Source organism: Antennarius striatus, chromosome 12 (assembly GCF_040054535.1).
Source record: "Antennarius striatus isolate MH-2024 chromosome 12, ASM4005453v1, whole genome shotgun sequence".
Taxonomy (NCBI): Eukaryota; Metazoa; Chordata; class Actinopteri; order Lophiiformes; family Antennariidae; genus Antennarius; species Antennarius striatus.
This window is the reverse complement of record NC_090787.1, coordinates 4,847,229-4,868,287: the sequence shown is the minus strand read 5'-3', so window position 1 is coordinate 4,868,287 and position 21,059 is coordinate 4,847,229. Positions and strand designations below refer to the sequence as shown.

At 45.8% G+C, this 21,059-nt stretch overlaps 2 protein-coding genes across 4 annotated transcripts; one reads left to right on the top strand and one right to left on the bottom strand.

Moving 5' to 3' along the window:
* The first annotated feature begins 89 nt into the window (after positions 1-89).
* On the top strand, positions 90-3,400 carry wdr4 (WD repeat domain 4). The gene is made up of 11 exons (XM_068329439.1): positions 90-227; positions 657-725; positions 843-989; positions 1,069-1,225; positions 1,312-1,424; positions 1,512-1,572; positions 1,685-1,789; positions 1,883-1,947; positions 2,567-2,753; positions 2,848-2,917; positions 3,191-3,400. The coding sequence occupies exons 1-11, from the start codon at positions 145-147 to the stop codon at positions 3,397-3,399; spliced, it is 1,266 nt and encodes a 421-aa protein (XP_068185540.1). The 5' UTR covers positions 90-144; the 3' UTR covers position 3,400.
* A 361-nt stretch (positions 3,401-3,761) lies between these two features.
* pde9aa (phosphodiesterase 9aa) lies at positions 3,762-19,095 on the bottom strand. 3 transcript variants are annotated; one of them, XM_068329435.1, is made up of 19 exons: positions 18,809-19,095; positions 14,233-14,303; positions 13,942-14,019; positions 13,291-13,334; positions 11,355-11,409; positions 10,032-10,102; positions 7,780-7,864; positions 7,495-7,555; positions 6,875-6,949; positions 6,553-6,639; positions 6,353-6,457; positions 5,755-5,837; positions 5,510-5,666; positions 5,311-5,424; positions 4,661-4,765; positions 4,430-4,558; positions 4,127-4,222; positions 3,984-4,049; positions 3,762-3,900 (listed from the first exon to the last, which is right to left on the bottom strand). In XM_068329435.1, exons 1-18 carry the CDS (start codon positions 18,869-18,871, stop codon positions 4,002-4,004), a joined length of 1,527 nt encoding a protein of 508 aa, XP_068185536.1. In that variant the 5' UTR covers positions 18,872-19,095; the 3' UTR covers positions 3,762-3,900; positions 3,984-4,001. The 3 variants fall into 3 exon arrangements, with proteins under 3 accessions (XP_068185536.1, XP_068185539.1, XP_068185538.1); XM_068329438.1 differs by lacking the exons at positions 13,942-14,019; positions 14,233-14,303; positions 18,809-19,095 and adding an exon at positions 13,554-13,857; XM_068329437.1 differs by lacking the exons at positions 13,291-13,334; positions 13,942-14,019; positions 14,233-14,303; positions 18,809-19,095 and adding an exon at positions 11,517-11,620.
* Between the last annotated feature and the right edge of the window lie 1,964 nt (positions 19,096-21,059).

Genomic DNA, 21,059 nt, shown 5'->3' with positions numbered 1-21,059 from the left:
TTTAAGGCTTGTGATTCGCTGTAGTAAGAGGATGATAACGTAGTTTACCCAATCACAGGTGGACTAGGGCGGGGCATGGCGTCGCCATAGTGGGACTAGTAGATTCAACTCCGCGTGTGCCTCTGTCGCAGGATAGACACAAACATGACTTCTGTCGGCTTCTGTGGAGAGTGGTTTCTATTTTCCTGTGACACCAAACTGATAGCAGTTCACAGCAAACAGGACAGGTTTGAAAACTTTAAATCTGTCCGTTAAATCTTTCAGTTATGAGCTAACTGGGCTAATATTTACATGCTAGCAGCGTCAGCTAGCAGAGGTTTGGAAAGACAGCATAGAGAAAAGATCGGTTTGAAAAGGTTCAAATGTTCTCATTTAACACACCCCGTGTTTGACGTTAATCTAATCAATTGGTTTTTGAATCATTAAGTGACGTCATACGATTGGAAGCAAAACAATCCAAATGTACTAGGCTTGTTGTCAAAATGTGCAGCAACAACACAAAACAAGAACAGGTGAAATAATGCAGTATAACATGTGTTGATTTATTTGTGTGTCTAAATAAACTTTCTTTTTAGTGCGACATAAAGAAAGTAGTAGCAGAACTTAAATCCAGTTAATCCATCTGTTTTCAGCTCCTCTGTACTTTTATTTTCCAGGGAACCTTTTGTGTTTGACTGCAGCACCGCTGAGAAACGACCAAAGAATACGAAGGATGATCAAAACGGGTAAAAAGCTACCAACTACACAGGAAGACACATTCCTAGACGAGGAAAAAAACATCAAATGAATGTAGATGTTCTTGTAAGTGCCAGAATAGATATTAAGCTGTTGTCTTTCATCAGTGATGGCGACGCCTCAGAGGAAAGAGGAAGTGATAAAGTCCTGGCCTTCGCGGCGTCGCCGTCTGGAAAGCTTGTGGCGCTGACTGATGACAACAAGAGGCTGATCCTGCTTCACTGCGAGCCCTCATGGCGCTGCATCAGCACCAGGTCTGATATCGGCTCTGCCTCCAGTCGCTGCAGCTTCACGTGTTGTACAGACGTGGTAACGTGTGTGTGTGTGTGACAGGTTTGTGGTCAGGAGGTGCACCTCTCTTCAGTTCAGTCACGCTGACGACGAGCTGCTGGCGGCGGATAAATCTGGAGACGTTTACTCCTTCTCAGTGTCGGAGCCGCAGATGGAGGGTGAGCTGAAGATGGGCCACCTGTCCATGCTGCTGGCTGTGGTGGGGAACTCAATAACACACACACACACATGTACTGGAGAAGCCATCCCAGATTCTTTACTCATTTCGAAACCCCCCCCCCCCAGACTCTGTCACCTGACGACAGGTACGTCATCACAGCCGACCGCGATGAGAAGATCAGAGTGAGTCACCTTAGGTCTCCGTACAACATCCAGTCCTTCTGTTTGGGGCATCAGCAGTGAGTACCTGAGTGTGGATCTTCATCCCTGGCTAACTTTATGATAATGACATCATCAATGACCCGTTTGTTCATCCTGCCCCTCAGGTTTGTCAGCGCTCTGCTGGTCCCCTCCCATCAGCCCCACTGGCTCCTGTCGGGGTCAGGGGTAAGTTTAAATTCAAATTCTTAACCTGTGTGTATTTTAAAGGACAGACCTGCTGGATGTGGAAGATTTGACCCTAAGGAGGGGCGTCTGAATCATGTCTGTGTTCCCCCAGGACGGAACCGTGAAGCTGTGGGAGTACGAGTCCGGCCGGAGGCTGCAGAGCTGGGACCTCCAGGAGCTGGAGGAGACGCCGAGCTCCCAGTCCGACACGCAGAAGGTGGAGAATCCAGAGCGACAACAGAATGCAGGCGTCTGTCCTTCATTCATTCAATCATTCATCCATTCATTCGTTATGTGTTTTATTTCCCAGAAGCCAACTGTGTGCAGGATCAGCTGCTCACCCGTCGCTCGTCACGTTGCCGTTCAGTGTGAGAGGTGAGAGGAAGTCTAATATCACTGAACATCAAATCTGCATCTAAAATAACTAGAGCCTGATTTCACTAAGTCGTTCGGTGTGTAAATGGAACATTTACCGCCCCCTAGTGGACAAACTGTTGAATTGCAGATGAATTGAATTAAACAGGAAAATAATTTGAAATCGATTTTGTTAAAATTTTTATTCAAACTCTTCCTGGCTGTAACTTTGTTACCGCCTGTTCACTATCAACCCGTTATGACCAAATCGAGTGTGAACTCGTTTCCTCTGAGCAGGAAGCGGTCTTTCACGCCTCCTGCTGAACGCAGCTCTCTGCTTCCCATCGTTAAAGGTATTTATACACGTATGGAAGCCTGGAGGTCGCTGGCGGTATGCGGCGCACACGGTGGTGACATGTTAGCCTCGTCAGCGCGCAGATGGTATTCTTAGACACAGGGAGCCTCCTCTTTACACACATTTGACATATTTCTGTCATAGTTTGTGTTTTGCCACTCAGAAACCGGATTTTTGTTGCCAAGCAACCAAAAAAACGCTGCTGAAATTGAGTTCAGGTGCGTGACGTCAAAGACCAGCCCACTCATCGGTCTAGTCATGTGGTCGGCTGAATCTTGTCCTCAGGGTGTCCACGGTTCAGTTTTTCACCGTCGACCAGGAAGCAGAGGAGAAGCTGGCACCACACAGCAGGCTCCCCTTGCCCCATCCCCCCCTTGATGTGACCTTTGACCCCGAGGGCCGACTATGGGTGCTGATGGACGGCGGCGATGCGCCGCTGCAGGTCTACACACGCCGAGGAGAGTCATGGGAGGTGATGCCTTCACACACACATGTACCTTTTCCTCCTGGGGGGGGCATTGGCCTCATCTGACCTTTGACCCCTGCTCTCCTGCTGCTTCCTCTAGTGCGACGCCGAGAACCCCGACCTGAGCCGAGTGACTGAAGCCTTCAAGAAGCACTGGGAGATGCTCGACGGTGAGTCATCAGTCACGTGACCTCACCCCGCCCCCGTGCGCTCCAGACAGAAATAACCTGGTGTCACGTGACCTGGTGACACCAGATCACAGGTTTCCCTGCCTCTTCTCCCGTTTCCATGAGTCATAATTAGCGTTCTTCCTGTTTACCTTCCTGTCAATCTCCTGTATTTTTAACCGTTTCTAATAAAAGAAACGTTCAGGGTGGGAACCACCGCTGAGTTTATTTGCCGTTTGCTAACCTAGCCCCCCCCCCCCCCCCCCCGTCTCTCAGCCCCCTCCAGGACCAGCAAGCGCTTCGATCACCTGCACAAGGTGAGCTTCGACAACGTGGCGGCGTACCAGCAGAAGAAGCAGCAGCGTCTGGAGGAGCAGCAGCAGAAGAAGAAGAGGACGCAGACGGCGCAGAACGGCGGCGGCAACAAGAAGGTCAAGCCGACGCCCACCGCCATCACACCGCCGACGGACAGGGGAGGAGTTTAACGTACGGCCAGAGGAGCAGACGGATGGATTTAGTTTGATTTTTATGATTCAAATTCCTGATTTTTTTTTAAAATTTAAACTGGTTTTGCTTCATCAACGCTGAAAAGAACACGCTGTATGTGAACGCACCGTGACTGAATCATGTGGACGTTGATGATTACTGATCAATAGTCCGGACAGGAACTTATTATTAAAGTAGTCCTTTATTTTTTTTAATTTCTTTTTATAGCAAAGGACAAAAGTCACTAAAAATCTGTACAATCTGTAAAAAACAACACGTTTCAAATAAAAAAAGTCCGATATGTGTCTAAAATATGTGCCTGTACACACACTTCCTGATTGTCCGCCTGGTCCTCCGGTCCGTCGGTCGTTTGGATCGCCGACCAGCTCCACATCTGTGTCCTGAGCGCTGGAATGACCATCGGCCGCTCACGTCTCCGACGGCTTAGCTTCACTTCACGCCACGCCCACGTCACGCCCACTCTGGTGCTCTAAAGCTCGCTGGTAATGGAACAGCAGGACAGCCGTCAGCGCCGCCGTTAGCCTCTCCGCTCGGAGGCGCTGACGCTTCCGCCCCATCCTACCTTCTCAAAACGCTTTTTTTATTTTTTCTTTCCCATGGTCAGGTTCTCACTTTTCTTTTTCTGCACCTGGAGGGAACGACACGCGTCATTAGGCAACGCCGAGGGCCAATCAATCGCGTCCACGCGCTAACAAATAACCCCACCTCGTTCATGGCGTCGTCGATCTGCTTGAGCTCCTCGTATCGGTCTCTGGACTCTCGGAGTGGCTGAACCATCGCCTCCTCGATCTGCGGGAACAACTGGAACGCCAACGGGTGGCGTTACACAACGTTACTTCCTGTTTCACCGGAGCCAAAAACGTATTTTTGAAACCCAAAGTTGTTGCTCATGGCAACAGCAATCAAGTTAAAAACTGTGATTAATAAACCATCAGGAGGATGGTGTTAAATTACCCAGAAGTCTCACGGGCTGCTGAGCCGTCATTAGAGAAAGAGCTTCACCCTCACCTTCATCACCGTCTCAAACATGGGGATGAGGACGAACTTGATGAAGCCGATCTGAGCCGTCGGCTTGGTGACCTTCTCTCTGTCCATGAACGGAGCCACGGGGAGACCCTCCGCCTTCTCCCTGTCGCTCTGAGCAGAGAGACAGACAGGCGGTCAGACAGACAGACAGACGGAGTCAGACAGAGGCGGGTTTGGCCCCCCGGGGACCAGGACCCCCCGAGGAGGACCCACCTGCATGAAGTACTCCTCCAGGAGGCAGTCGACCCAGGGCTCGGCCACCTCCATGGGCCGCACCTCGTTGGAGATGTCACAGCACTTAATGAGAACCATCTTCAGCTGCAGAGACCAGAGCAGGATTATTATTATAATATTATTATTATTATTATCATTATTATTATCTTCATAATCATCATGGTCAGGTGTGATGGATTTTTGTGTGATTTCAGGATTAATTTTTAAGGAACAAAACTCCAGCTGTTGAATATATTTGACTCGATCTACCCAATACGATTTCTACATTTTAATTTGATCCTTTGATCATTTTAGGTTTGACAGCTTTTGGTTCCAGCCTACATCTCTGGGTTGAACACATCTGTAATCGTGTTCATGTTACTTGTAAACACTCAGCACATACACTCGAACACATGTTGACAATAAGGTCATTATTATGCATTTACATGCTTTGCGTGTGTTTTAACCTTCCCTGCGGTGTTTGAATGTCCTCTTCCCTTATTTTTCTGCATTTCATAAATGATGAGTGACGTACTTATACTTTCATATATTTATTTTATGTTGTTAGCCTCTGGGCTAACATTTACAGAAATGCCAGCGTGGCTTGTGTACTGTGTGTGTGTGTCTCTGTGTGTGTGGGGGGTCCTTACACAGGTGACGTGCTCCTCGTCCGTGTAGTCAAAGTTATCCACCTTCTGCTTGAAGGAGTCCAGGATCTCTCCGTGTCGGGCCATGTCTGTGGCGAGGATCAGCGTGATGGTCCCCTGACAAACACACACACAGGAGTGTCACCAGGTGTTCCTTCTGTCCCCTACACACACACACACACAAACACACACTAGCAGCTACCTGTCGTATCTGCTTGAAGGCCTCGGGGTCGAAGTTGGAGAAGATGTTGCAGTCGGGCTGAGAGAAGATCTGGAAGGCCACGGCGCAGTGGTGGTTCTCCAGGGGGGAGATGTCGTTGTAGCGCACCGCCAGCTCCGTCCGGGCGTTGATCTGGTACCTGGAGCAGAGAGAGAGAGAGAGAGGATTAATGAAGGAAAGAGGGAATGGAAGGAGGAGAGAATGGGGGGGGTCGTGTCGAGTCTTACGTGTTGTTGAACCCGGGGTGATCGAGGTCGTGACAAACGGCGGCCGTCATGAGGATCAAGATGTCGACCTGAGTGAACTTCTCCTGGAAACCCACACCCACAGTCAGACTGATTAGAGCCACAATGCATTTGTGTGTGTGTGTGTGTGTGTGTGTGTGTTGCACCAGATGCTTCATAATGACTCATTAACCACGAGGTAATTAATCCCCCGGTGACTGGGTGTCCCGGAGGGATGAGAGATGAGGAGTAGCAGCACCTTCTTCGTCACCCCCCCCTCCCTCCTCATCCTCTCATCACGTCCCCCGGAGTTTTCCTGAATCCCCTGACGCTTCTTGTTTTTGCAAAACTCGCACCCGTGACCATGGCGACAGCAGCTTGCATCACTTGTTAGGCTTTTAGCGAATGGATGCCCTAGTTAGCGTAGCATAGCGGCTGCTCTGAGCTAATTCAATGCTAATCTAATGGAAGTGCCTCATTGGCATAGTTAGCTTTGCGCTGATGGCTCTCAGCTAACTCTCCCTGAGTCAATAGGACTCCCTTTAAATTTCCCATAATGCATCTCCACAGTGAATTTCCTGGTCACCGTGAAGCCGTTTACCTGCAGGCTGCAGAGGCAGATCATGCTGTACATCATCTGCGTGACGCAGAAACAGTGGCGGAAGTTGTGGAAAGGGTTGTTCTTGTAGTTGTCATGGATACAAAGCTGCATGGAGGAAAAAAGACGAGAGTGGTGAGGCGTGGATGTTCATCAACGGGCGTATCCGGGGCGACACCGGGGGTGAAAGCTGGGCGTCTTACCAGCCATCGCTTCAGCGTTATGGGGTTGATGTTGAAGTCTTTGACAAGGCCCAGGTCGTGGTACATGTGCTCCAGACAGCTCAGCATCTGGAAATACAGCAATAATTAGAGAGGAAACATCTAGAATACCTCTCCACAAGACAACCATCAGAAGAACAAATTAAATCAACAAAGGTCAGTAAAACTCTTATTTTCGGTTTAAAGTCTTTAAGTCAACACGTTCTGTTCCTGTTCTGACACGACGTCCCATCACTTTTGGAAAGGTGGTTGTGATTAATGAGTAATAATTAACAGGTAATCGATAAACGAACACGAGTCTCACCTCGTTGGGTTCCCACTGCCACGCATCGAACGTAGGCAACCTGAGAGCGTCGACTGTCTCCTTAGACAGATGGTACTGCACACACACACACACACACACACACACACACACACACACACACACACACACACACACGTTCATTGGATCAGCTGGAGTCTCCACCCATGATGCACTTGTCTCATATAGGTAATATCTAAAAGCAGTGGTTTGAACTCTGAATCCAGATCCGTTCACACAGTGTAGACTGGATCCAAATTCAAATCTGGATCCACCAGATTTTAAATTTTTCCCAATCCGGTGAATCCAGGCTGTGGGTTTGGTTCAGGATGAGTTTGGCGTCGATCAAAGGCGGTGTTGGCGGCGCTGGCAAAAAGACGAGCTCGACGAGCGTCAATCAAGTGTTGTCGTTTGTGATCTTAGCCGGATTAAAATTCAGCGAAAAGGTGGGAAACATTTTGCAGATGTGCAATTGGAAACTATTCGGACCCAGCTAGCCATTACGACACCGTTAGCAACCGAATGCTAGCAGGTGATTGGATCCTAATGATGACCTGATGACTTCATGAATCTGATCAATATGTTGATTAATAAATGAATGGATGGGTCGTGTTTGGTCATACCTTTGGGTAGGATGGCACGTCTCTGCGAGGAGTCAGCTTCTTGTTGTCCTCCAGGAAGTTACTGAAAATAAGACGAGAGTGAAGATCAATACGCTGCAATATTCAATCAATAATAAATCTATAATTTAGCCATTAAGATGATCACTTGTTTCACTTTTTGGTTGAAACAAGAACGCAGCGCGTGATAAATTATCCTCCATTGTTAACGGTTAGCTCCTGTTTAGCCTCGCGATTACGTTGTTGTTGTTGTTTTTGGTGTGTTGTTGTTTTTGTTGTTGTCATCACCTGTTGCTTCTCGACACCATCTCCTCACGGAGCTTCTTAATGTCGTTGCGACACTTCTCGATCTCCACCACCTTCATCCCCTCCACTGCAGACAGACAGGAAGACCAATCAAACTTATTGATCCGTGATTAGTTCCTCCTGTCACTGATTTAAAAGGTCCGAACAGACAAAACGTCAACATTTTCACAAATACACAAAACAGCTGATCACCTTTATTCAAAAAGCGACGTGGTTGGATTTGTGACATCACAGGTTCGTTTGAATACAACTTTATCGAAACACACCCGTAAACAACATGCATGTGGGAAGTTTGTGAGTTTTAGGCTGGACCAATCAGGACTCCTCTGTCCCCCCCCCCCCCCTTTTCTTCCCACTGAACCTGAGAAAAGGTCGCCTCCGACATCACTCCAGCTCCCACTAAAACAGGTGGCCATGGCGACCAAAGTGGTGAGAGGATGGAGATCTGTGTGTGGGCGCCACGTTGTTGCCTTAGCGACCAGGTATCCAGGCAATTGGCAGGCCTATGTGAAGTGTGTGTGCGTCAGATGTGATACTACTACTTCAGAGCAGCTAGTGGAGATGCTGGGAGGAATCATCAGAACGTCTGACCCCCCACCCCCCGGCTCAGGTCACAACTTTAGAAGCTGCTGCAAACAGAAACTATTTGATCCTCATTTGCATATTGGTAAAAATAAAGTTCAAGTAGAAGGGCAGAGAAAACCTGAGGAGAACATCACACGCTGAATATTTAAAAGATGCTGAACAGGAATAACAAAAAAACCTCTCTTGATGTACTTTGTTCATTTTTTGGAGATGTTTTAGTGGTTTTTAAATTTATCTCTCCATGCGACGACTCTTCTATCAGTAAAAAACGACGCATCACGCAGGAATGGAACCAATCGATCAATTACAGTATTTTCCACACTATAAGGCGCACTGTATTATAAGGCGCACTGTCGGTTTTTGAGACAGTTAAAAAAAGCTTTTAGGTGCACCTTATAGTGCGGAAAATACTGTAATCATTAGCATGAAGCTCCACCTCCAATCAGGGGTGTTAGTGTGACCGCTAATGCTAACAGACAGATAGCATGGACTGACAAAGATGTGGCGCAAACAGGATGTCTCACTCTGCAGTGATTCCTGAGAAACCAAAGCCTCTAACTTGTGTCTAAAAGGACTTTCACTGATTTTGGGCTAAAAATTATTCAACACTTGTCCAAAAACGCGGTGACTGAAGTGTGCTTGTGTCACGTCGTCATGGTAACTGAAGTGCTTGGGGTCTATTCTGGCGCTGCAGCTGCATCCTGCGGCTGAACTCCCATCTGCTGTCTGTTAACGCATGAAAAACACGTCTTCCAGTCGTTACACGCGTGACGAAATGCACCTATATGCAGAGAGAGGTGTTAAAGTCACGTCTCGTGTCAAATCCCTGAAGACACTGGCTGTGAAATCTCGCCATCATGAAGGATGACGACCTCCTCCTTCCTCTCCGGTGCTAATGTCGGAGTCACGCATCCGACTTGACCTTTAATTTTAATCTCCGCCATAGGAGGAAGGATGTAATGATTGCAAAACGATCACTGATTAAATGTTCCTGCGGGCAGCTGGCCTGTCAAGAACACAGATATCTTTATTATAAAGAATGCTGGCAATCACAAATCTTTTATTGACTGCATTTTACAGCCGGTGTATCTTCAGAAATGGCACATCCACAGCCAGCGCCGAGACGCCATCAGATAAAAACTCTGCAAACTCTCGGCGGCCCCAGAAGAGCAAACGTCCTGCTCACACCCAATAAAACCAGCCTGATTATAATCAGCTGAGAGGGAACTGGTGCGTGACCCCGCGGCCCGTGTTGTATAAGACGATGAAACATTCCTGTGAGCTCTAAACGGGTTAACACGTGGTCAATGTTCAGTTAACGAAGGTTAACGGCCTCTGCAGGTGGGTCAGCGGGCCGCGTTAGCGGAGCGGCTAGCGCTAATCTAATCGCAGGATCCTCGTAAAGCGGCGAGGAACACGAGTCCAGACGGCATGCAGCGAAGGCATGTGGCTATCGGACACGCAATCAGTGCAAACACTACTGTACAACAACAACGACCTGAACCCAGCTGCTGCTCACCTGAGAGGCCTGCGACAGCCAATCAGAACACAGCAGCAATAAAACCATCCCACACCTGCTTCTGCTTTGGGCTCATTTAAATGTATTTTGCGTGTTTGGTGTGACAGAGGGATGATGGGTAGTGACTTACGCTCCACTCTTTTCTCCAACATGGCGAGACGGTTGGTGACCTCGGTCTTCAGCTCGTTGATCTTGAACGCCCTGCCAGAGAGAGAGAGACAGGCAGGAAGTGAGACGGGCATCCCTTGCTTCCATCAACCGTCATGGTGGAGGCGATAAAACAAGTCGTTTAAATTCTATAAAGTTTGAACAGAAGTCAAATAACTTCTTTATTGCCCATAAATCTATCTACACTTCTTCTTCTTCTTCTTCTTCTTCTAAATCTACATTCCTGCTCTGCTCTGTTGTATATTTCAATAAGACGTCTGTGATGTAAAATTTAACAGAGCTGCAGCGATTGGATGAAAGCGTTAAAATCCGTAAGCAGACGATCCTCCACAAAATAAAAGTCATTTAAAAAATGATCTAATCTGAATTTGTTTTCATTATTCTGATGAGATCAGAAAGTGCCGATCAATTTGTTGATACGTTCAGACCGTCCTCTGGACGGCATTTTGGTAATAGTGCTGACGCGTCGATCTATCACAACATGTTATACAACTTCTGATCACACCTGATTGTTCACCTGCAGCGCTGCAGTCGGATCCAGCCTGCATTCGACCCTTTGGACCCAGAACTGGTGTCAGCTAGTTAACCTCAGATTCACCCAGTTAAACGCAGGCTCACCCAGTTAAACTCACTCTCACCCAGTTAAACTCAGGCTAACCCAGTTAAACTCACGCTCACCCAGTTAAACTCAGGCTAACCCAGTTACACTCAGGCTAACCCAGTTACACTCAGGCTAATCCAGTTAGCCTTCAGTACATGTTGTGAGGAGAGAACAATGATGAAGACGTGATGACGAGCGACAGGATCAACGGTGACCTGCACTGATTAAGCATCAGCCAGGTGATCAACCTTTAACAGATGCCAGGGTAAAATTACATAAGCAAGTTACCATGCCAACGGTGCATTTCTCGTCCTCCATATCAAACTGAATCTAAAACAAAACTGAATTTGTGTTGCCGTCTCTGTAAATGACACGAACCTGACGCTGAGATGACACAAACGTTTTTTCTTCTTTAGTTTTCAGCGAGTTACCCTCTGCTGACCCCCGTGGTCAGATTTAAATCCTGCACCAGCAAACAGCTGGGTTCCAACAACATGCATCACAAATGTGTGAAAAACCACCCCCGGTGATCCTGTTACCTACAGATGGACAGAAAACTACAGGATGGAGGCATTGAAAACTACAAATGCAAACAATTTATGTTTCGTGATGATAGGAAACTAGGCTGGAGAACTGAACAAACAACTCCTCCTCATCGACAACAATCTGCCGGCGCCGACTTACCTTGAAAACTGCTCAGCGACTTGCGTCAGTACATTCTGAAAGAGTTCCTCTTTATCTGCGGAGGAGAGCGACACACAACAAACACACAATCACAGGGCGAACGTGGCAGCACATTGTTCACCAGGAATAAAGCGGCGACTGATCGGCAGTCATCGCACTTACAGACGAAACACGAGCCAATCGGAGGCAGCATTGGACGCCAAAGCGACAGACGGCAGAGAAGAAATAAACGGTCGGCCCTCGTCCTCCTCAGCGACTGGAGCTGACAGCTGACGGCTCGACGTATTAACAAACCACTTCTGATGCGTCCTCCCACACACAGCAGGACGCACAAACACAGCCCTGCCATTGGACAGAAGCTCTACTGTCGGGGGGCAAAGTTCAACAACCGCGGCCAATAAACTAACAGCTATGAGAAAGTGTAAAAGAAAAAAAAGCATGTAAAAAATTCCAACTTGGTGGCGAGTTCGTACATTGTGTCATTCACATTCCAATGTTTGGTGTGTGTGTGTGTGAGACTGTGTGCGGAGGGGGGGGTCATAGGTCACTGTAGACTGAAAACAGTGCTGTTAAAAAATTCCTCCCTGTGATTAATTAAGCCGAGGAAGAGAGGACGTTTTTATGATCAGGCATGGAGTAACGACACACCAGCTGAAGCTTCACAGCATTATATCGACACCAAACCTCCTTCACGATTTGATAAACTCTACGATTAGTGACTGGTTAGGTGAGCTGACCCCAGTCAGCTGGGATGCAGCAAAAAAAAGATCCAGACACCAAATAATCAGACTGTTCCATAAAAGTTTCAGGATCTAAATTTAAGCTCTGAGCGTCACTCAGGCTGATATCAGGCTGGGTGAATACTCTAATCTGATTGGCTGCAGGGTATCAGTTAATTCCTTATAATTAACACATTTAGTAGTTTCACTGAAACTGTTTACCGCTGTAAATTAAAGCCCTGCCGCACCTTGACATTAGGAATAATGGGCCTGAAACAGGGTCTAATCAACCAGTTCTTCATCCTGACCACTGGGTGGCGACAGTGAAACAAGTACTACACTGCCCCTCTATCCGTAATCTTTTTGTTAACTTTGTTCCATCCGTTCTGTAACATTCCGGCACCCCATCATCATCTAGATCACCCAGGAACGTGTACGCTGTAGGAATGTACGTGTTAAAATCTACGTAAATTTATTAGCGATCCAGTCATGTGACATCATGTGACACGTGAAGCACAAATGGCCCCCCTGAACGCCCTGTGAGTGATGTGACGGGTGTTTTACGAGGCTGATGGTTGTTGACTCGCGCTTTGCTTCACATTGTTGTGTCGGTTCCACTGATGGGATGTTAAGTCTCCATAAAAACAGTTATATGGTTCTGAACCACCGGAGGGAACGCTCACGGGTTCAGGACCTTTATAGGTGTTTACCTAAGTGTGTGTGTGTGTGTGTGTGTGAGTGTGTGTGATTTCACTGAAGCTGCTTCATTTCTCGTAATCCCATATCTTTAAATGTTTGTACTTGACGTTTCTGTCATATTTATGTGATTAATGGTTATTTCTCTGAATTCACGTTCTTATTTAGCTTCATGTTTTCATTACTGCTGTCCATTCCATGTTGGATCTATATCATCAGTGATTTCTTTACGGTTTTTGATCAAATTTAAATTTAAATTCTCTGACAATAAATGGAACCACATCAATATTCAATGATATTGATTCCACATCAGATTGACTGATTGACAGGCTGATTGGTTCAGAAGCAGCTCTGCAGAATGAGTTTGGTCTGATTTAACATAAACATCCAGTTGTTCTGATTAGCTGATTGATTTAAAGCCACGCCCTCCGGGTCACGTAAACTGGGTTTCTGACCCGTATTAAAGTCTGACGATTGGTTGAGATGACAGAACTGTGTGTGTGTGTGTGTGAGAGACTCACCAGCCAGCTGTCCTCCTGCCGTTGGCACCAATCTGTACGGTGACCTTCAACACAACGGGACACACAAACACACACACACACACACACACACACAGGTCAGAACAGAAGTGGTGCAACGCTGAAACTCTTCCCCGTCCTGGAGGGAAACACGCTGTACTTTTCCTCCTGCTTACTAATTCAAGTGGACGTCGTTAACGTGGAAGATTACCAACACTGAGATGTTACACTCAGATAAGATAACACACACACACACACACACACACCAGAGGATGTGGGGATCAGAGTGTGTTTGGCGTTTGTTCCCACTGAAGGGACATTTCATTCTGTTCCTGCAGCTTCAGCCGTTTCAGGACAGTCATGGAAGGGTTAAATGTGGTGTCTCCGAAGGTCACCAACAGCAGCTCCGGAAAATTCCACTTCTAAAAGCGAAACTGGATGCTCCCCATCCGGACACAATAACGGAAAAACACGGCATCCACATCAGTCTTAACAAAAAAATAGAAACCCAACAACATGACCTGACAGAAGCTCACAGGTCACCATAGCGACAGGTGAACATGGAGGAGGAAGCAGATTTACAGCTAATCCACAAATGAACCTTTCAAAACAAAACCGATCACCGGATCAATGCAGACGCGGGCGGGGCCGTACCTCTCGGTGTTGTGGGGCATGGTGGGGTCGATGGACACCATGGCGCCGGACGAGTCCAACAGAGACAGGTTGGTGTTCCTGCACGGAGGCAAAAATCACATCAGCTAATAAATCACCAACAACTATTATCACACCCCAGAGAACGGCAGCAGAACAGCAGAGGGGCGTCTCGGGGAATGTTTACTGTGGGAAACCATAAAGGCTGTAACAGCAGAGGCTCCAGAAGGTGTGAAACACGCGGTGGGAACAGACAGAAGCTAACCATCGATACGTGGCGTGAAGGTGCGTTACCTGGGCACGCCCAACGCCGTGCAGAACAGCTCCTTGATGTCACACGGGCTGCAGAATCTACTGAACACCACCTGAGGGACACAATCACATGACATCATCAGGTCACACCTGGTCAGTAGGGACGCTTCTTAAAGGAACAGTACACTGTTTACTCGGAAGCTGTTTACTCGGAAAATTTTTGAAAAAAATGGTGCAAATAACTTAAAAACCCATTTTGGATCTTTGGCATTTTGGAAAACTTTCAGACTCCATCAAACAATATTTGTTAGTTTTGTGTTTTTGCGATTTCTAAGCTAAAAGCGCTAACAAGTAATGATGCACAAGCTCAAACATACAACAATGGACTAGATCAGCTTATTTTTCAGGCTTGACGGTTTTAATCACTTTACCCACTAGTTGATAAAATAAATAGAATTTCAATTCATCTATTAAACTCTTTGCTCACACCAAATTGCTGTAACGCCTCGTCTGTCCACCAGGAGGAGTGACGAGCATCAGGAAGCCATTGTTGGCTTCGCTGATCCTCATCTAGTAATATCTGGCTTGAATGAATGAATTTTCACGCAGGTTGTTGTTTAAAAGCGTGAGCTAACATAAAATTTAATTTATTGTTCCACGTTTGGAGAGCGATCATCCTGATTGGCTTGCGGAAACACACCCCTAGCTACTGATTACAGATGTCTGAACCATGTGAGCGTCGGCAAAATGAAAGACCACACAAGGAATCATAAAATGATGTGTGTGTTAACAACAAGACACACACCTGACGACACACACATTAAATAAAGAGGTTGGGTGGATGAATGATGTGGGCGGAGCTCATCCCTCCACTCCCACTCCCTGTTTCCTGCCTCTCTAAAGAGGTTCTAGGTGGAGTGGATCCGGGTGGAGTCACATGATGGGGCTCAGCCAATCGGAATCAGAACTCAACCTTCGTTTGACCTTTAAATCGGTTCCAGATGTCTTGCGGGAGATCATGACTCTTCCTCGTCCAGCGGGAGAAGCTCTAGAGGAGGAAGGAGCTTCCCACACCCCGGGCGCTTCTCCTGATTAAAGAACATGTTCCCCACAGCCCGGGGTTGAGGGTGTGGGGGGGTAAACATTCTGTGTCGTCTCCCCCCGTTTCGCAAACAAGGTCAAGCGCCGCCACAGAACGTGACGAATGGTTTGCGTCCCCCCCCCCCACTACATTCGTGATGAACGGAGACAGATGACCCACATAGATAATGGAGGCGCTCGCGTACGATGGCATCGGAGGAGAGCGGTGACACGGGGGGGCACGGCGGCATGGAGGGGGGTGGATGGAGCGATGAGGATGAGGAGGATGAGAGGTCAAAGTACACTTCAGCGGTCTGGCGGTGGCAGCCTGTCACAGGTGGAAGAGACAGCGGCGGCTGGAGGTCACTTCAACAACCCGCGTCCGAATCCGATGCACGACATTAATCCCATCATGCATCAGTGCGTCATTAATCGCGTTGGGAAATGTTTCTGGGGCCACATGAATGAACGATTCTGACGAGTTAACGGCTCTTTTCAATCGCAGCGTCGTTAATAATCGGATTGACGAAGACTGATTTCAATAACAAACCCCTCTTCATCCTAACAGCTGCAGCTCCCAGGGACCAGGAAACCCCCCCCCCCCCCTCCAGCATAAATTAGCCACTGTCATGCTAATCAAATAAAAATATTCAAACCTGATGCGAATCCCAGTGTAACAGATAATTAAAACAACAAAAGGTGAACAAACAATGAAAACGCTGGCTCCACAACACCAGCTGAATATGCAAAAGATGCATCATTAAAAATAAAAATTATGCCTTGAAAACAACTGATAAAAACAAAAATGTGTTTGGATGTGAGAAAACTCCACGGATCCAACAGTTCAGACGTCAATCAGTTTAATTAGCCGATAGAAACAAGATCTTAAATCATGAAAATATCAAAATTTATACGATTTTTTTTTAAAAAGCATTGCGTACACATTCCTGTCTGTTACACAGCGTCTCCCGCCCAACAACAAGTGACCCACAGATCAATGTTATTGATAGCCTGGACTCAGATTAGGCTCCATCACATGCAGACACACACCTGCAGGGAAAACACACACCTCCAGAGTTTACCCTTTAAACCCACCTGCAACCCGCAAACGCCACAAAGACGATTCCACTCAGGAAATGCAAAGAGATGTACCTCAATGCATTTCCTGTTTTTTTGTATGCATGTTTGTTTGTTTGTTTGTCAGCAGGGTTACTCAAAAAATGATAAATAAATGTTTTGGAGAGACACGCCCCGAAAAACGAGTTTTTTCGGATGTTTATAAGCCTCAAAACACACAAGTTCATTCGTGTGTTTTGAGGCTTATGGACACAAACTTCACGCAGTCGCCGTGGAAACGGGAACAACAACAAACAAAAAACAACAACAAACAAAAGAACAACAATACATAAAAAACATCAGTCTCATTTTGAGTGCCACTGGGTACATCGCCACCTGCTGACCCGGCATGCACACTGCAGTGTTGTGTGTAGAGAGTTCTGAAAGAGAACTTTTTCAAAAGACACAAATAAATTGTCGTTGTAGCTGAAACTGAGACGATTCCGTTTGGTGTTGACTTTCAGGTTTCTTCTCAATTTCTGGATGTGGCTCCAGAAGGAAACCAACACCAGTGAAATCTAGTTTCTCTAGAATAAAGATCGGGATAATAACAAGACAAATGACCAGACTACATGGTCCATGAGTCACATGGGTAGAATCAGCCAATCAGGAGGCTTCTGGGTTTATAATCAGAGATGTAATGATGGAATTGACTCACTTCCATTGTTACGTCACTGATTTAACTTCTGTTTAGTTTCCAGAAACAAACTCTTCACATGAAGCATTATCAGACATTCCCTGCTTCGTTCTGGGATCACTTCGCCCTGCGAGGAGACAGATATCTCAATTGAACAACATTTGAATTAATTTAGAGCAATGGTGAACATTTATGATATTTATTCCTGAGCTCTGTTAAAGATTAACCCTAACAAGGCTGGCAGGCTGATGGGGAACAGCGGGACTCGGCTTTTATAAATCCTAGATGTAAACTCCTGATTTGCTTCAGCCACTCTGTCACACATGGCTGCTGTAGCTTCGTCTTCGTCATTTCTGCTGAAGCTGCAGGAGTTCCTCCTACAATCATTCACGACAGAAGCGCTCTGGGGAATGAAAGCAGCTGGGGGTACGTTTGGAAGATCGGATCTGAGACTGCATGACCTACATTCTTTAATCTGTAGGAGAGAAAATGTGTTTCATGAGCGATGTGGAATGTATTAGAGGTCAGAGTTACTCCTCTACCTCTACATGCCTGCCGAAGGCTCTAGAGTACATATAGAGCCCAGTATTACTGCATCAAACGGTAGCATTTTGACGAAATCGTCATCGAAAACCTTTGATGATGCAACAGTTCTGAATGATGCTCCAAACATTTCATGACGGTGTGAAAATTCACCAGCTTACAAAGTTGCATTCTGAAGCTGAAAGCATAGAGATTTAAAAAAAAAAAATTTTGTGTTTGAAAGCAGAACTCTCCCAGAAAAACATTCAATATTTCAATATTCAAGTTTCTAAATAGCAGATTTATTCATTCCTATATCACTCCGATGTGACTGGTGTCTTTTCTAAACTGTACAGCTGCTGTAAACGCTTCTATGGCTGATTGTTAAACATGAATTCTTCTTTGTTTCTTTCTGCTCAACTGCTTCAGCTTTTTTTCCTTTTATGATATCACTGCAGTCTGAACTTCAAGGTTTTCCTCACATCTCGATATTTGCAAAGAATTTCAGCTGCTAGGCTACCGTCCCCCGTGACGGATCACAATAAGGACGCATCCGCAGCTCAACTCTGAGACATACAGTATTACTAACAATTTATAGAATCAGAACTTATTGTAAAACTGTGGACGCCTGCATTTTTTACTTCCTGTTTTAACCGATTACCAAATTAACTACCATTAAACTAACTATGAAATACTGTAATCACTAGGTTGTAAAATTTGAGTCCAATTATGGGCACTTTTTTTTCTTCATTTATTAGTTGTTCTCTGTGCACATGATGATATAAGCATCTGTTATTGCAAGTTGTGTTATTTAAATATCATTCTGCTTGTTTTCAGATTCTGCACTACTTCTATTTCTCTTCTTAATTTAATTTAAATTTAATTTCATGTAATTTAATTTAATAGCGCTCCTGGGCCGGAACAGAAAAATAGATGATCAGGGCATCTTTGTGTTTAAACTAATTCAGATCTTTTCAACACTCACAGATCATTTTAATGGTTCCCTTCCACTTGTTTCTGCAGTCCATCTCTTGTTTTGTTTGTTTACTGATCGTTTTCTTGTAAACAATTTTCAGACAACAAAATAAAGCCAAAAACTAACTTTTAAAAATCCATAACGTCACACTTTCATGTCCACCTCTAACTTTTGGACCTGCTGCTGGAACATGTAAAGTTACCTGTTGTAGGTTTGAAATCATGACTCCGTGTCTGTCTGGTGTTTGTTTATTTTTGTTGATTGTTTACTTCCATTCGTCCACCTACCTTCTGGATCCTGCCGTCCACGTCCAGGTAAATCACCCGGTAGGAGGACGAAGCGGAGCCCATAGTCCCCCTCCTCCTCTCCGGCGTCGGTGCGTCGATGTGCGGCTCCTGCTCCGGTGCTCCGCGTCGCCGCTGCGCTCCGGTAAACCGAACCGAGTGGGTGAGAGACGAGTCAGCGGTCCGACGACATCCCAGCTGTCTGTCTGCCTGTCTTACACACACACACACATTCACACACACACACACACACCGCCTCCGTCCGTCCTCCTCCCGGTGCCTCTGCGCTCTGTCACCTCACCCCGTGACCGCATCTCATAAAGCCCGGCCAGGCGCGCCCCCGCTCCCTCATTCACCTCCAGGGTCTGCGCACGCCCGCGATCACGGGCAAGCCCTCTTACACACATACACACACACGCAAACACACACACGCAAACACACACACACGCACTCACGCACACACACACGCACACACACACACACACACAGTTGAAGTTGTTCAGGTAGACTAATACGTATAAGGGTCCGTGTTTCTTTCTGCTTGCAGCACCTGGGGATAACGTTGTAAAGTCCACCAATCAGAAACGAGCGTGACAGTGACGTCACTACACCCCCTTATCCTGTATTTAAATGTACTTTAGTGAAATATAGAGGCGTTATTATCTATTATTATTAGCTGATGCATTAATGTGTTCATCACTTGAATAAATATCTCTATAAAACGGATCTAAATAACGGATATTTTATGAGTTCATTTATATTTTGATAGAATATAATAGAATTAAATTAAGTAATAAGGCATAATAGGTGTCATCTGATTATGACTTATTTTAAAATACATTTGTTTACTATAATAACCTTTGTTATTTAATTATTTGATCGCTAAAAAAAATTTTTTCATGCTAAACATTAGCACTTTAGCAAGTTTAGCTCAAAACGCCGCCGTAGTCTCACAGAGCTGCTAGCATACTGCTACCATAGCTGCTAGCATAGCTTCAGACTTCGTTAGCTCTCATTTTATTTTATTTTACCTTATTTTTGTACTCTGGTGGATGAATTGAAAGCAGGAGGGTTTTTTTGTTTTGTTTTTGCGTCGTCAGACAAAACTTTTTAACCAACAGCGTTAAAGAAATTCCTGAATTCGTACTGAAGCGATGGGAGTTGTAGTTTTTCTACTTAATCACGCTAATGAACAAACAAACCCTCTTCGGCGTAGCTCGTCGGGGATCTGGACGGGCGGAGATTAATGATTTCATAAAGACAATCTTTAAATTTTTACAAATTGGATTACTTTTAATTTTTAAAATCTATTTATGAAGTATTAACCGTTAAACTGTAGAAACCAGTTAACATTTAATGGATAGTAAATATTTATAACTGCATTATTAACAAGCAGAGCCTATAAATATCCCACAGTAGGATTTCCTGCAACCTCTCAGTGGATTATAGCAGATATATAAATAATTAAATTATTAATTAAATTACTAATTGATCATCAAACAATATATGAATGAATTTGTTCATTTTTCAACATTTCTAAACCATTTTACACACAGACACACAACGCAGTAGAAGTACGCAATGAGGCGTTCAGGTTCACACGGCAGTAACAGCTCCCTCCTGCTTTGTGAAGTCAAAGAATAAAAAATGTCTTTTTAGAAGCAATTCTGTGAGGGAATCGAGGAACTCCTTCCAGCTCCTTCGCTGTGGGAGCTTCAGGGTGTGGATGAGGAGGAGGAGGAATGTCTGTAATTGCATTAATGGTGGCTCCATCCATCAAGGAAGAGGCAAAGGAGGTGAGCTGTGGAGCGAACACAGGCTGAGGCATTACTGTGGATGAGTCACCACAGCAGCAAACAGACCGACCTGAACTGTATTAAAACCTGCAGCACCAGGGACGTTTAAACGCTCCATTATAGAGGAGGACTTCTGACAGACGGGTGGGGGTCACCGGCTGGGGCCTGCGGGTAGTGTGTGGGTGGAGCAGAGTGGCTTATTGCTGGCTTTTGTGTTCTAAATGCCTCAGAATTAGAAAAAGGAGGCCTGAGAAGCCGAGTTAAACTGTGGATTTTGGCTTAGCTTAGCATAAAATACAGGAAGTCATCAGAACCAGAGGAATAGTTCGAAAAATGTAGCACTTACAATAACTTTGTTTCAGTTCATTTACAGCCTAATTTTTTCCAAACCAACATGAGAAATAAATGACAAATGGATGTTGACTAAAATATAAAAAAATAATCCGCTCATAGGTTCA